Below are 13,426 nucleotides of genomic sequence, written 5' to 3'. Positions count from 1 at the left end.
ATCACTAACTTCTTGCATGTGCAAAACGATGGAGAGAATTGTCTTAATCAGGTGGTTGTATAAATTAGGTGATCTTATGTCTGATAATTTATTTGGTTTTATCAAAGGTAAAAGTACAACAGATTGTGTTATAAAGTGCCTGAGCAATCCCAACATTCACTGCAGAGTTTTTGTGGACTTAGAGGGTGCATTTGACAAGGCAAACCCAGATGTTATTCTTGAGGCACTGGAAAATAAAAGCATCAAGGAACGCTTGCTCAGATGGATTGGGGACTATTTGATCGGATGCAGAGCAAAAGTTTCTTTTCAAGGCACTGAATCTGAAGAGAAAAGTTTTGAATTAGGCACCCCACAAGGTGATGTTTTAAGTCCAACACTTTTCAATATATTAATGGATCAAATAGGTAGACACACTTTTCCTCATGGCACTCAAGTCTTGATGACATCCTGCTGCAATGTGTTAATGAAAGGGTTATGACTCGGGCACTTGCTGAACTTGATTACTTGTGCTTACGTCTGGGGTTAGTGGTGAATGTAGGTAAGACCAAATTCCAATCAAGAGATGTGACTGACAGAGTTCTGATGCTTAATGGACAAAGGGTTGAAAGAGTTACTAATTGTAAGATTAAGCGAGTACTTCCCGGTACGAAGGTTGATCGTAATTTCACGAATGCCATTTAACCATTTAACTGCGTCACTGAGGTATTAAACAAGATGCATGCGGCGCCAGTCTCCCGTCAGTCATTCAAAGGAGGTTTGAGGAAGAGACGAACTACAACGTAAGAGTACGAAGGAACAGGGAAGGGTAGGGCGGGCGTTTAATACCTCAGTGACGCAGTTAAATGGCATTCGTGAAATTACGATCAATCTTCGTACCGGTAAGTACTCGCTTAATCTTACAATTTCACTTCAACAAGCCATTTAACTGACGTCACGAGGTAGTCAACGAGAGCTTTAGAGTAATTCCTCAAACCTACCAAACCAAACTTCGTAGGTAAAGAAAAATGAGTATACCAGTAAACCCCAAAAAGGACATTTATTTAGAAAAAACAAGCACACAAACAGAAAGCAAAGCATCAATGGCATGTACTCGGCAGACCATAATCCCAACATGAAAAAATTTACATGGGTAACAAAAAAGAAAAAAGAAAAATGTCGCATTATGCGCACCCAAAAAACATTAAGTACCTCGTACATGTCTGCACAATACATAGTATACAAAAAACAGAGCAAAATAAGAGCATTATCTAACTAGGCAAGACAGCTTTCGCACAGAGGCCCTGTTTCGTGACAAGCCTCTGGTAGTACTTTGCGAAGGTTGATGCACTGGACCAACCCACAGTGGAGAGGATGGTGGAAAGAGGCAGGGACAAGGCAGCTTCGCTAGATGAAGCAGACCTGATTGAATGGGGTGAGAAAATAGAAAGGTCAATACCCGCAGCCTGCATAACATCTCGTGCCCAGCGCCTTATAGTGTCCTGAGAGGCCAATCTTATAGGAGGCACGGTGGTTAGAAAAAAGCCAGTGATCGATCCCCTAGAGGCTGAAGTTCTGTCTAAATAACTGACAACCGCGGTGCAAACACACAACCGGCTGTCTGGGGCATAGGCTTGAAAAACAATCTCAGAGACATGGTCACCCGGCCGAGATGTTTTTAGAAGATCCCCAATCCGAAAAGAAACTGAGGTCTCAGAAACAGTCATATTCCTAATGTCTAAGAAATGTAAGACCTGACTACGCTGACCAGATAAAAGTAACATGAGCATAGTCAGCTTCCGGGACAACTGAATGGTTGACAAGGAGTCATTTGGCCCCAGGCCTTTTATGTAGGATAAAACCAAATCTGGATCCCAAGTACTACGGTAACGAGGAAGGGAGGGTCTCTCCTGAAAAACTGCCTTCATAAACCTACTAACTAAGGGATGTTGGCCTGCAGGTTTGTCAGCAGAGATGGCTGAGCGAATGGAATTAACAGTACTGTAACCACGTCCCTGGCCCCTATTAAATTCTTGTAAGAGAAAGTCTAAGAAGACATTGACAGATGGTTGAAATGGATCAATTTCCCTGCAGACACAAAACGACATCCATCTCTGGAGATGTGACCCATATTGTGAAATTGTACCCCTTCTCCAAGATTTAAGGAGGAAACTGGCAACATCCGGCGAAAGGCCTTGGTTCTCAAGGGATTGCCTGACAACAACATGGCCGTTAACTTTAGAGCCCGCGGATGTACGCAGGATGGGTTGGCCAGAGCGGCAAGATCGTCAGCAGCGTTGCCTTGTCCTCCCGAAGCTTCTTCAGCAGTCTGCCTATGATCCTGAAGGGTGGAAAGGCATAGAGGTTCTTATCAGCCCAGTCAATTGCAAAAGCATTAGTACTGAAAGCATAAGGGTCTGGTTTCCAAGACACATATTTAGGCAACTGGGAATTGAGTCGCGAAGCAAAAAGATCAATCTCTGGCATGTAAAAGGCACGACAAAGGGAACGAAAAATAGAAGGTTTAAGCATCCATTCACCATCTAAATTCCTAAGTCGAGATGCACTATCGGCCACCACATTATCGAGTCCCTTTACATACTGCGCGGACAAGGTAATTCGTCTCGACTCAGCCCATGCAAAAATATCCTCAATAACAGAGTTGAGAGATAATTTTGTGCTACCGCATCTGTTGATGCAGGTAACAGCAGTGGTGTTGTCGGACCTAAGACGGATGTGAGTTTGGCTATAGTCCTTGCAAAGAGATTGTAACCCCAGTAAGATGGCCTTAAGTTCTAAACAATTAATATGATCAAGTTCCGTATGGGCCCAGTGACCACCTGTAGTCAAGTTACTAACTGCCGCCCCCCACCCAGTAAGGCAGGCATCAGTGTGAATCTCAAATTGAGGGGGACAAGAGAGCAACGACCTTGAAAGGAAATCGACGTTATGAATCCACCAAGTTATTAAGTCCCTGGAATGAGCATCTAAAACGACTGTAGAGTCATAATTTCCAAAGTGCTGAGAGAGTCCCTTATTTCTAATTATCTCAAGGTATTTATATCTAAGAGGGGCAAAGTTAACTGCAGGAGCAGAGGCCACAGTTAGGCCAATAAAAGAGGCCAAGGCATGTAGAGTGACCTCCCTTTCAGCAAAAACAAACCCTGCTCCTTGATACGGTCTCTTTTTCGGGAGGGCAAAGTTGCAGTCATGCTCACAGAATTTAGGACTATGCCAAGAAATTCCACCTCATGAGTAAGAACCAAAACAGATTTGTCAACATTAACTGTTAGCCCCAAGGAATCAAAAAGTGTTATGGCATAGCTCACGTTTGCTTCCAGTTCCTCCACCGATGCTGCAAGGAAGATGCAGTCATCCAAATAGCAAGATACAGTTATCCCAAGTTTTCTCAGATGAGATAAAACTGGTTTGAGCAGCTTAGTAAAAATACGGGGAGCAGAAGTCAACCCTTGGGGAAGGCATGTAAATTGAAAATGTTTACCTCTCCACATAAAGCGGAGCCATTTCCGCTCCACAGGCCTGACAAACACAGAAAAATATGCATCTTTAAAATCAATAGTCATAAAGAAACACATTGGTTGGATTAAATTGATCACATCTGCAATAGAGTCCATTTTAAAGTGCTCATATCTAACATATGCATTTAAGTCTTTCAGGTTGAGAATTACTCTGGCTGTACCGTCACTTTTAGGCGTTGGAAAAACATTAGAATAAAAACACTGTTCACCCGTGGGCTCACAACCTTCTACAACCTTATGTTCTATGAAGGCAAGCATAGCACTGTCCAATGCCCTTTGGTCAGCAGTAGATAACCTTATGGGTTTAGGAAAAGTCCCCTGAATAGGCAATCGAACAAACTCTAGGATGTAACCATGTACCACCCCATGAATCCATTTGTCCGTGGACAGTGCTTGCCACAAATGACTGGAAGCATAAATCCTACCACCCACAAAATAGTCTGTGGTATTACGGAGGGACAACACTTTTTCACCTACCGGATGTGGAGTTACTGGGGAACTCTGTAGCCCTGCGTCCCTCTCCCCTGGGACGCCCTGTGGCCTAAAAAGGCCTCTGTGCGGTCCTGTGTCTGGACTGGGGGTAGTGGGGCTTCCTGTTGTCTTGTCTGGGAAGAGCAGCATGTCTCCTGGCCCTGCCGTACTTGTAGGGTCGGAAAGCAGGCCTGCCCAGCCTTCTGGATCGGAGAATATCGTCACACTTCTTAATGACATCAAAGGGGAACAGGTCGTCTTTCCCTACCTCGCATTCCCACTTGCATAGCTCGGCTAAAGCAGAATCATTGGCATGAATACGTGCAACTTCCTTTCGTAATTGGTTTAAGTAATTAACTGCGGAAGTCAAAAGGCGAAGACTGTCATTTAAATCACTCAAATACGAGGTGATGGGCTTCCCTGTCTTCTCCCCAATATCGTTAACACACCGTGCAATGGGAACCAAGGCCTTGATTAGCACGCCATTGGTATGGCAGAGCCTGGTGTCTAAAAGCTTACCACCAACACCCATGGCTTTGGTAACAGCTGCGTTTGTCACAGGAACAGTCAAATTAGGCACATTGTTGGGAATCTTGATCCTGCTGCACACTGTTTTCACGCCGTCAGTAGAGGGGCGACGGCGAAGGCTAGCATTTAGAATAGAGGCAAGACGGTCCGACAAGGGCTCGCCCTACTTCTCTTCACCCTGAAAAATGCCAGAAAACTCGTCTAATGCCTGGAGAAACTCTGCACTGTCGGCGTCTGTACCACTCTGCTGCGCGGAACCAAAAGCGTCCAGATCATCCAAAGGGTCTGGCAAACACTCAGGAATCTCACCATCCTCGCCCTCAGACGAGAAAGGTCATGAAAACCACCAAACCCGCTCTGGGAAGCAGTAGTCTCGGTGTTTTTCTCCAGTTTCTCTATTAAACTATTCAAAAGGCAGCTCAAACGGTCGTAACCTTCACCCGTGGAAGCACTATTTACACTATGGCTCGGCCCAGCAACAGCCGGCGGCGGCGCACCATCGTCACCCTGCTGTTGAACAAAGCCAGCGTCATCCTTGCGTTTCTTAGATGCCTCACAAGGGAGAGCTTCCTCACGTCTCTGACGTTTTCTGTCTGAGGAAGACGAGGAACGCCTCGGCGTCTCGTGACTCTGGCTCTGATCTGCCATGACGGAACAACAGGATTTCTGGAGACGAAAAAACACAGTTAGGGTGCAATGCCACATACGATCCTCGGATCGTAAATTATCACCATGCCTCAGATAGCAGTGCTACCAGCGCTTGAAAAATTTTTCAAGATCTTGAAATATTTACCCTATCCTTGAAAGCTTGAAAAAAAAAAGTTAAAATTCCTAAAATCTTGAAAAATCTACAGTGACTACATAAAAGTCGCATAAGAGAGAGAGAGAGAGAGAGAGAGAGAGAGAGAGAGAGAGAGGATCAGCTGATGTCCAGCTGACGCGTACAATACACGTCCCACAGGCCACAGTGGCAGACACGCATTGACAGACTAGTCCTTCAGCTGGTGCCTTTGTTTTGCTTCGCTGGTGAGTGTATCTAGTGAATTGAAACTTAAAGAGTTTGTTATTCGTTATTGATATATTTCCACCCTATGTCATGGTGTATTATTCACTTAAAGACCCTTATTATTTGTCCCACGAGAACACAGTGAAGCTGAGTGTGCCATTCGAGGATTAGTGATAAGCAATTTGAGTCTCTGTAGCTAATGAGACTGATAAAAAATAACCACAGTGAATAGGGTGTAGCTACTTGTAGGTATAATGATTCTTAGTTTATTGCTCTCATGTGGTGTATTTGGTAAAATTGTTACTTGTTGTTGGTGGTGGAGGTAGCTATAACTAGCACTAATAAGGGCAGCACGTATGTACGAGTATTTGAAGGTACGCTAGTAAACTTACAATAAAGCAGAAATATAAGATAAAAAATATGTTGTAGGGACTAATCTTGAAATCAGTTACGTATTGTTAAGTTTATAGCACTGGTATCAGAAATAGAATCCGCCCATGAAAGGATTTGATCACAAAGCAAAAATTTTCCTGATTTTCTATCCACTTTCTGCATTACCTTTTTTTTGCAACTGGTCTTTTTTCAGCAATGGAGAGTTCTGATGATAATGAAATACCTGGTCCTAGTGAAAAACAATACAGCTCGTCTAATCCAGCTGCAGTTAAATCTGCACCCGAACATGCTGGTGCTGTTGCAGGTGTGTACACAAATAAAGTTTTTTTTTTTTTTTCATCACTGCTAAGGAGGTTATGCTTTCGTTTTTTTTTTTTTTTTTTTGTCTGCTTGTCTGTGAACAGGGTAATCCCACTCAACAGCTATGAAAGGATTTTACTGAAATTTTTAGGATGGTTGGAAACGAAGTTGGCGAGATTTTTTTTCATTAGGTATTAATAATTTTAAGAAATATGCCAACTGCGGGGAGACACGAGTCTCACGACTGCTTGACGGGTGGTCTGCGCTCTCTGAATGCTTTATATGTTATTTATTGTTTCTGACAATGTCTTTATGTCCTCTAGTATTTTCCAGTTTACAACATTTTGTTTCTGTGTCATTCGCAAGTGTGTGTGTGTGTGTGTGTGTGTGTGTGTGTGATAAGAGACAAAACACTGGTATTTTTTTACCGCATATGGTAATATATTTCAGATTCCGTTGCAGTTATTTCTGACGAGGAAGAAGAGCTAGATAACACCCCCAAAAAGAAGCGTAAATGGTACTTTCAAGGTTTTAACCAAGAGTGGTTGACGCATCCAGATTTGAAAGATTGGTTACAGATGCATCCGACTGACAAGAACAGTGCTGTTTGTAAAGTTTGTGATACAAAATTTAAGAATTCAAATAAGACAGCTCTTCTAGCTCATAAAGACTCAAAAAAACACCAGAAAAATTCTCTTGCTAAAAGATCCATCACTCAAATCCAGAGTTTCTTTAAACCAAAACAGGAGACAGTGACTCTGAATGATAAAATTGCTAAGGCAGAAGTTTTACTAGCAGGTTTCATGGCTGAGCACCAGATGCCATATAAACAAGCTGACCACCTTACTGAAACTTTGAAAGTCATGTTTCCAGAGTGTGAAGTTGCGCAACACATGACAATGAAACGCACTAAAGCTAGCTATATAATACAGGAAGGCATTGCTCATGAGGAGCGTAATGAGGTTGCACAAATATGTAGAAAGCAAAAGTTTTCCATTTTAATTGACGAGTGCACTGATGTTTCAGTTTCTCAAGTTTTAGCAGTTGTAGTAAGATACTTTGATGTAAAAACTGAGGAAGTAGTGGATGCATTGTTAGATACGGTAGAGGTAGATGATGGTAGTGGTGAGGCTTGTATCTCTTCCACAGAACAGCCTGCGAGCTTTGGAAGTGGTACAGAATGAGGCAATGCGAATCATATTAGGATGTGCAAGGACAACTAGAATTGACATTATGAGAATGGAACTGTATCTTCCAAGTATTCATTGTAGGGTTAAGGAGTTGGTCGTTGGTGCTGTCATTAGGATGACTAGAAGAGGGGATGATGCCTTAATATCCTTGGTGAACTCTTGTCAGAATTCCACTGCTCTGTTAAACTTAACAGTTATGGTAAAAGTTGTATGCAGCCTTGTGTGAGTATGGGGCAGTGCAATACTGTGCACCTTTAGAGAAAACTGATAGTCTTCCACCTTGGTTGCATCATACAATTAAAGTGGATATTTTACAATTGCATGCCAAGAAAGATGAACTGTGTTCTCTAGAGCTGAAACAAATTTTCTTATCTAAAATTAATGTTTTACCTAGATATAATGTTGTACATATGTATTGTGATGGGTCTGTTAGTGGTGATAAGGCTGGATGTGGTGCAGTAATTAGGGAATATTTTGAAGAGGGTGTCTATACTGATGTACATGTATCTAAGAGACTTGGGGATTTTTCATCTATTACAACTGCTGAACTACTAGCTATATATGAGGGACTGTTAGTTGCATCCGTGAAAGGTAAAGATATTTATGTCTTTGTTGATAGTCAGAGTGCTTTGTCCTCTCTTAACAGTTTTAATACTGTAAATGAGGCCTTGGTGGCTCACTGTAAAGCCATTGTCTTTCAACTAAAAGATGCTGGGCACATTGTGCAATTTATGTGGATACCATCTCATGTTGGTATTTGCCTCAATGAAACAGCTGACAAGCTTGCAAAGGAGGCACTAAATAAGACTTCCATAGATTCGGAAGCCACTATGAGTCTTAGTAGAATCAAGGGTGTCTTGATGAGTAGGCGGAGACAATGGGACTCTGAAATTATTGGCAAACTCATTGATAGTGGAAGTGAGAGTGTGAGACACTATGTAACTGTGTTTAACAACACCAATACTTGCTATGGGAAAACATCCCCTAGAGTGGACACTGTCATCATGAGACTACGGTTAGGGTACAAATATTGTTGGGAGTATGCCACCAGTCAAGATGGCATACTCTGCAAATTATGTGGTCAAGACAACTCTCACACTCTGCAACACTATCTATGTTTTTGTCCGAGAACTGAGGAGTTCCGGGATCTCCAAATCAGTGACGCAACTTTGCAAGCTTGTCACCTGATAAATAATAATATTGTGCCCAACATCTTAAAAAAGTACAAACGCTTTGCACCTAGGGTGTAATTTACTGTAACTATATGTACATATCTATATTTAGTAATATTATATCTATGTGTTACTACCTTTGTAAGGCCTCTCAAGGTCAGCTGGGTGGACATCCCAGCATGCTGGCTGCCCCCTTTGATTTTTATATCAATAAATTATTTGAATTTGAATTTGAATTTCTCTCTCTCTCTTTCTCTCTCTCTCTCTCTCTCTCTCTCTCTCTCTCTCTCTCTCTCTCTCTCTCTCTCTCTCTCTCTCTCTCTCTCTCTTTTTATTTAAAAGGTGGTTATGTATATTACATGGGACAGTTAAGTATGCCTATACTAAAGCTCATCCTTGCCATAGGTGAGCTATCTTAAAGCTTCTCTCTCTCTCTCTCTCTCTCTCTCTCTCTCTCTCTCTCTCTCTCTCTCTCTCTCTCTCTTTTTTTTTTATACTGATCAAATGTACAGGGAAAACAACTTCTACATTACATAAGAACGTTGTTTTTACAGACTAAAGGGTACAGGGTTAGTGCAACCTATCTTAAAATCTGACCCTGGTGATGTATATTACATTCTGTATGTACAACAATAACTTATATTGTAACACTGAATATACTACGTTCACTGTACATGAGTTACCCTTGCCTCAGTAACCAATGGTTCACTTGCACTTTAAATGTCTGAGTGTTTGTGTCACTGAGGTTTATCTCCTGTGAGGCCAACAGAGTGTTCCATTTTCTTGCACACGAGTTTCTATATTGTCTCTGGTGATGCCATGTCCTGCATCGGGTCAGCAGGAGCTCACCAGGTGTCTGGGTGACCATGCGGGTGGTGACCTGAGGGGAGCGTGCAGGCAGATGAAGCTCCTGCATGTGGCTCACTCTTTCCACCTGCACTTTGTACATCACCGTGAGTCCCGCCACGTCACGGCGATGCTGGAGGTTGTGGAGTCGTGGCTGCTGCCCAGCAGTGTCCCTGATAAGCCTTGCTGCTCGGTTCTGCAGGACTCCCCTGAGATGCCTCGCAAGTTTCCTCACTACTTACTCACTCGCTATCCCATTGATGTGGACCATCGTCTTGCTGAGCAGTTCCGGGGGGTTTACTCGTCTTGGCACTTCACTCAAAACAGTTCCCCCATCAACCGCATCTCTCTCTCTCTCTCTCTCTCTCTCTCTCTCTCTCTCTCTCTCTCTCTCTCTCTCTCTCTCTCTCTCTCTCTCTCTTTCCAGTGGCGCCACCAGGAGGTGGCCTGGGGTGGCCGCGGTCACCTCTTCAAATCTGCTGGCCACCCCACTGGCCAGTCACAAATATCGATTGCCAGTTTTATTTTTTAAGTGTTGCCAGCGCTTGAAAATTTTTTGAAGATCTTGAAAAATTAACCCTAACCTTTGAAAGCTAGAAAGAAAAAGTCTAATCCCCAAAACCTTGAAAAATCTACACCGACTGTATAAAAGTCGTATAAAATGTTAGAGAGAGAGAGAGAGAGAGAGAGAGAGAGAGAGAGAGAGAGAGAGAGAGAGAGAGAGAGAGAGGTGGCGCTGGCTCATCTGACGGCCTGACGCGTACAATACACGTAGTAATGTAACATCACATCAGTTGAGCAAACACCGTCTGTGCGTCGCCTTCAGTACGTTCTTCTGCTTTGCTTTGCTGGTAAGTGTATCCTACTAAAATTAAACTTAAGCGTTAATTAATCGTATTATTCTTTACAGATATATTTTCACCCTCTGGCATTGTGTATTATTTACTTAAAGACACTCATTATTTATGTCCCATGAGAAAATAGTAAAGCTGACTGTGCCATTCGAGGTGTGGTGTTGAGTAAATTGAGTAATCAGCAGCAGCAGCAGTAGTAGTAATTGTAGTAGTAGTAGTAGCAGTAGTAGTAGTAGTAGTAGTAGTAATAGTAGTAGTAATAGTAGTAGTAGTAGTAGTAGTAGTAGTAGTAGTAGTAGTAGTAGTAGAAATAGTAGTAGTAGTAGTAGTAATAATAATAATAGTAGTAATAGTAGTAGCAGTAGTAGTAAAAACAGTAGGAGAGAGAGAGAGAGAGAGAGAGAGAGAGAGAGAGAGAGAGAGAGAGAGAGAGAGAGAGAGATTTGAATGAGTTTTTTTTCCCTCATTTTAATTTCTCCAATAAACAAGGTTAGTAAATTAATACACAGCAAGTTAAAGATCCTCCTCCTCCTCCTCCTCCTCCTTATTTTCACCATAATCACCTAACACTTGTGAGCGGAGAGCGGTAGCGGGTAGCGGAGAGCGGAGAGCGGAGAGCGCAAGTGGACAGAGGGAGCGCAAGGGGATATGGGAGCCAAGAACGAGAAAAAAGGGTGCGAGCGGAGGAGCAGACTGCGTGGGTGGAAGATGAGAGAAAAAGAAAAAGCGCGAGTGGAATAGCTTACTTAGAATCTGAAGAGTCCGCTCCCCACTCCTCTGCTCTTATTTCGAACTTTTGGCGCTCGCACTCCTCTGCTCGCGATTTGGAAGTCCGCTCGGAGCGGAGGAGCGGAAGTAAGAGCGCTCTTGCCCACCTTTGATGTTTTACATGATGTGTACATGACCTCGTTCAGTCATATGTTTTCCCCAAGGACAGCTTCCCACCTCTCACCCAAGTCCACCAAAACTGGAAAACACTGTATTATCTAATTTGTATGTAAGATTTACCGTCTAAATTTTCGTGCCACGGTATGCCACGACTATTGGGAGTCTTTTTAAGGTCACATATATAGTAGGGAGCCTCGAAACATGTATATAAGAAGGAAAATAAGGAGCGTAAATGGGGCTTCCTATGTACTTTAAAGGGTGGCTGGTAATGTTTTAGGTGTAAGGGGGATAGGGGCAGCAGCGGACCAGTAGCGCTCTGGCTTCAGTTTTGTGACGTCATTCAGCCTCCTCTTATTCAATTAACCTCCCTTGATTCCGCCCGTCAATGGAAAGCCTCTTGTCCTATCCCGGAATTCTTACAGTTGTATTGAAATACTCATAATAACCTGGCTGATCATCTCTGCTATTTGAAAAAGGTGTTGATGAAAGCTAATCATTTCAGAATACAGGATTAATAGCCGTATAATACTGAAGCTACTGTACCACGCTCGATTGCATTTAAAAGGCTCTAATTGAAACTATGCATGTTTTTAAAGGCCCTAGTGACAGATTGATGAAATATCTACATTGTTAGCATGATAAAATACTCTTGAGAATACGATTAATCATCACTATAACTTTTGAAAATAGCCGTCGTAAGAGAATAAAGTCTTTCAGAATAGGGTTATATGCGCCTCGCAACATCCTACCAGCGCCTGTGGTACTCGTAAGCAGTAGAGGTAGTCAGTTCCTGGTGTATCGCGCTCTCATCACTAGAAAAAACCTTGTTGTTTTCTCTATCAGTGCACCATTCTTCCCTGCGTGACGATGATGGAAGCAAGCGCGACTACCTGTATCCACTTCCTCCACACGATCTGAGAACTAACAACTCTAATTCTGCAAAGTATTGTACGTCCTTCACTTTTGATTTCCAATCATTACTGTATAATGTTTAAAAAGTGGCCTTGGTAAGAACTCTCTCTCTCTCTCTCTCTCTCTCTCTCTCTCTCTCTCTCTCTCTCTCTCTCTCTCTCTCTCTCTCTTTGTTGTTTAGATTCTGGCCATGACATCGATGAAATTAACCGGAAGACATTGTTTTTACGAATATCACGGACTTAAAATCTTTCGGAAAACATGACAACATTAATCCTTAATGCACATTTTCTGCACAGTGCTGCGTGCCAGTCTGCCTTGGTAACGACGGCAGGTGATCATCGTTAGTGCCACGGCAGGTGGTCATCGTTGGTGCCATTGTAAGTGGTCACCGTAAGTGCCATTTCTTACTGTCTTTAATTAACGATTCTTTCCAAATTCACATGTTGATGGTCACTTGATCACCATCATCTAATGCACACTCTTCATAGGCCTGGTTAGTGGCTCCGTCTGGGATGAGGTGGCGTGCAGGGCAACATTATTGATCCCTTTCATATTGTCTTGCGTGTGATGAACGGATGCTTTCTTAAGGCCCTTTACATTCAGACTTTTACGGCGGGGAATAACCCAACTGCTTTACCAGGAATTCCATATTATATAGTAATAGTGGACGGGGCTACGGAGCGAGCGGAATCCCATCAACCAAAGGCATTTTGGCGGTGAATTACTCCGCGCTTACCCAGTCTCATGTCAAGAGCATAGGATGATGTGCTTCAGCCGCGTTACATCCTCTTTCACTCTGCCTGCAAAGGCATTCCCTGCGTCAATGACCCCTCTTTTTCTTCAATTTTGTGGAAGCAGATACCACATTGGTCCATAAGGGACCTCTTGAATTATATTGATTGGGAAGGGGGGGCATCCATAAATGCAGCTTACAAACTTGCCTTCCGGCTGCTCACAGGTGACTGAGAAGTGCGGGGGAATCTCCTGCCTGTACGCCGAGTTTGGAAGCTCGCCACTTATTTCCGACGCAGCACTCCAGTTATTCCCCGGCGTAAAAGTCTGAGTGTAGAAGGGCCTTTATCGCGGCTCTGTAGTCCTGCTGCACAAGACACCACACTCTCATCTAATCGGTTCATTGTAATGATGAAAGAGCTGAGAACCGACGCTTCCATTCCTCCACTGTTAAAGTGTTAGTGTACTGTTCTGCTGCTTCACACTGTTAAGCCAGACAAAATCTGCTCATTAGCAAAGAACCTTTCTTGAGAGCAAACTCTGTGATTGTTTCCTCTTGGTTGTTTTGTTGTCCTTGGTCAGTTTGCTTATACCACAAAGAATAAGTAATTATCAG

The 13,426-nt window shown here is 43.0% G+C and overlaps 2 protein-coding genes across 4 annotated transcripts; one reads left to right on the top strand and one right to left on the bottom strand.

Moving 5' to 3' along the window:
• Positions 1 to 355: 355 nt before the first annotated feature.
• Positions 356 to 5,178, bottom strand: LOC123513130. Of its 3 annotated transcripts, XM_045270024.1 has the most exons (4): positions 4,506 to 5,178; positions 3,993 to 4,189; positions 2,242 to 2,317; positions 356 to 1,401 (listed from the first exon to the last, which is right to left on the bottom strand). In XM_045270024.1, the coding sequence occupies exons 1-4, from the start codon at positions 4,516 to 4,518 to the stop codon at positions 1,244 to 1,246; spliced, it is 444 nt and encodes a 147-aa protein (XP_045125959.1). In that variant the 5' UTR covers positions 4,519 to 5,178; the 3' UTR covers positions 356 to 1,243. The 3 variants fall into 3 exon arrangements, 2 of the variants coding, with proteins under 2 accessions (XP_045125959.1, XP_045125958.1); XM_045270023.1 differs by having other exon boundaries at positions 3,993 to 5,178; XR_006677266.1 differs by lacking the exon at positions 2,242 to 2,317 and having other exon boundaries at positions 356 to 1,398; positions 3,993 to 5,178.
• Positions 5,179 to 5,412: 234 nt separating this feature from the next.
• Positions 5,413 to 13,141, top strand: LOC123513048. The gene is made up of 7 exons (XM_045269865.1): positions 5,413 to 5,540; positions 6,107 to 6,217; positions 6,664 to 7,386; positions 8,178 to 8,418; positions 8,722 to 8,731; positions 9,345 to 9,716; positions 13,037 to 13,141. Exons 2-7 carry the CDS (start codon positions 6,109 to 6,111, stop codon positions 13,139 to 13,141), a joined length of 1,560 nt encoding a protein of 519 aa, XP_045125800.1. The 5' UTR covers positions 5,413 to 5,540; positions 6,107 to 6,108.
• The last annotated feature ends 285 nt before the right edge of the window (positions 13,142 to 13,426 follow it).

The sequence above is a fragment of the Portunus trituberculatus genome, chromosome 35, assembly GCF_017591435.1.
Source record: "Portunus trituberculatus isolate SZX2019 chromosome 35, ASM1759143v1, whole genome shotgun sequence".
Taxonomy (NCBI): Eukaryota; Metazoa; Arthropoda; class Malacostraca; order Decapoda; family Portunidae; genus Portunus; species Portunus trituberculatus.
Note: the sequence above shows the minus strand (reverse complement) of the source record. Positions and strands in the feature narration are given on the sequence as shown.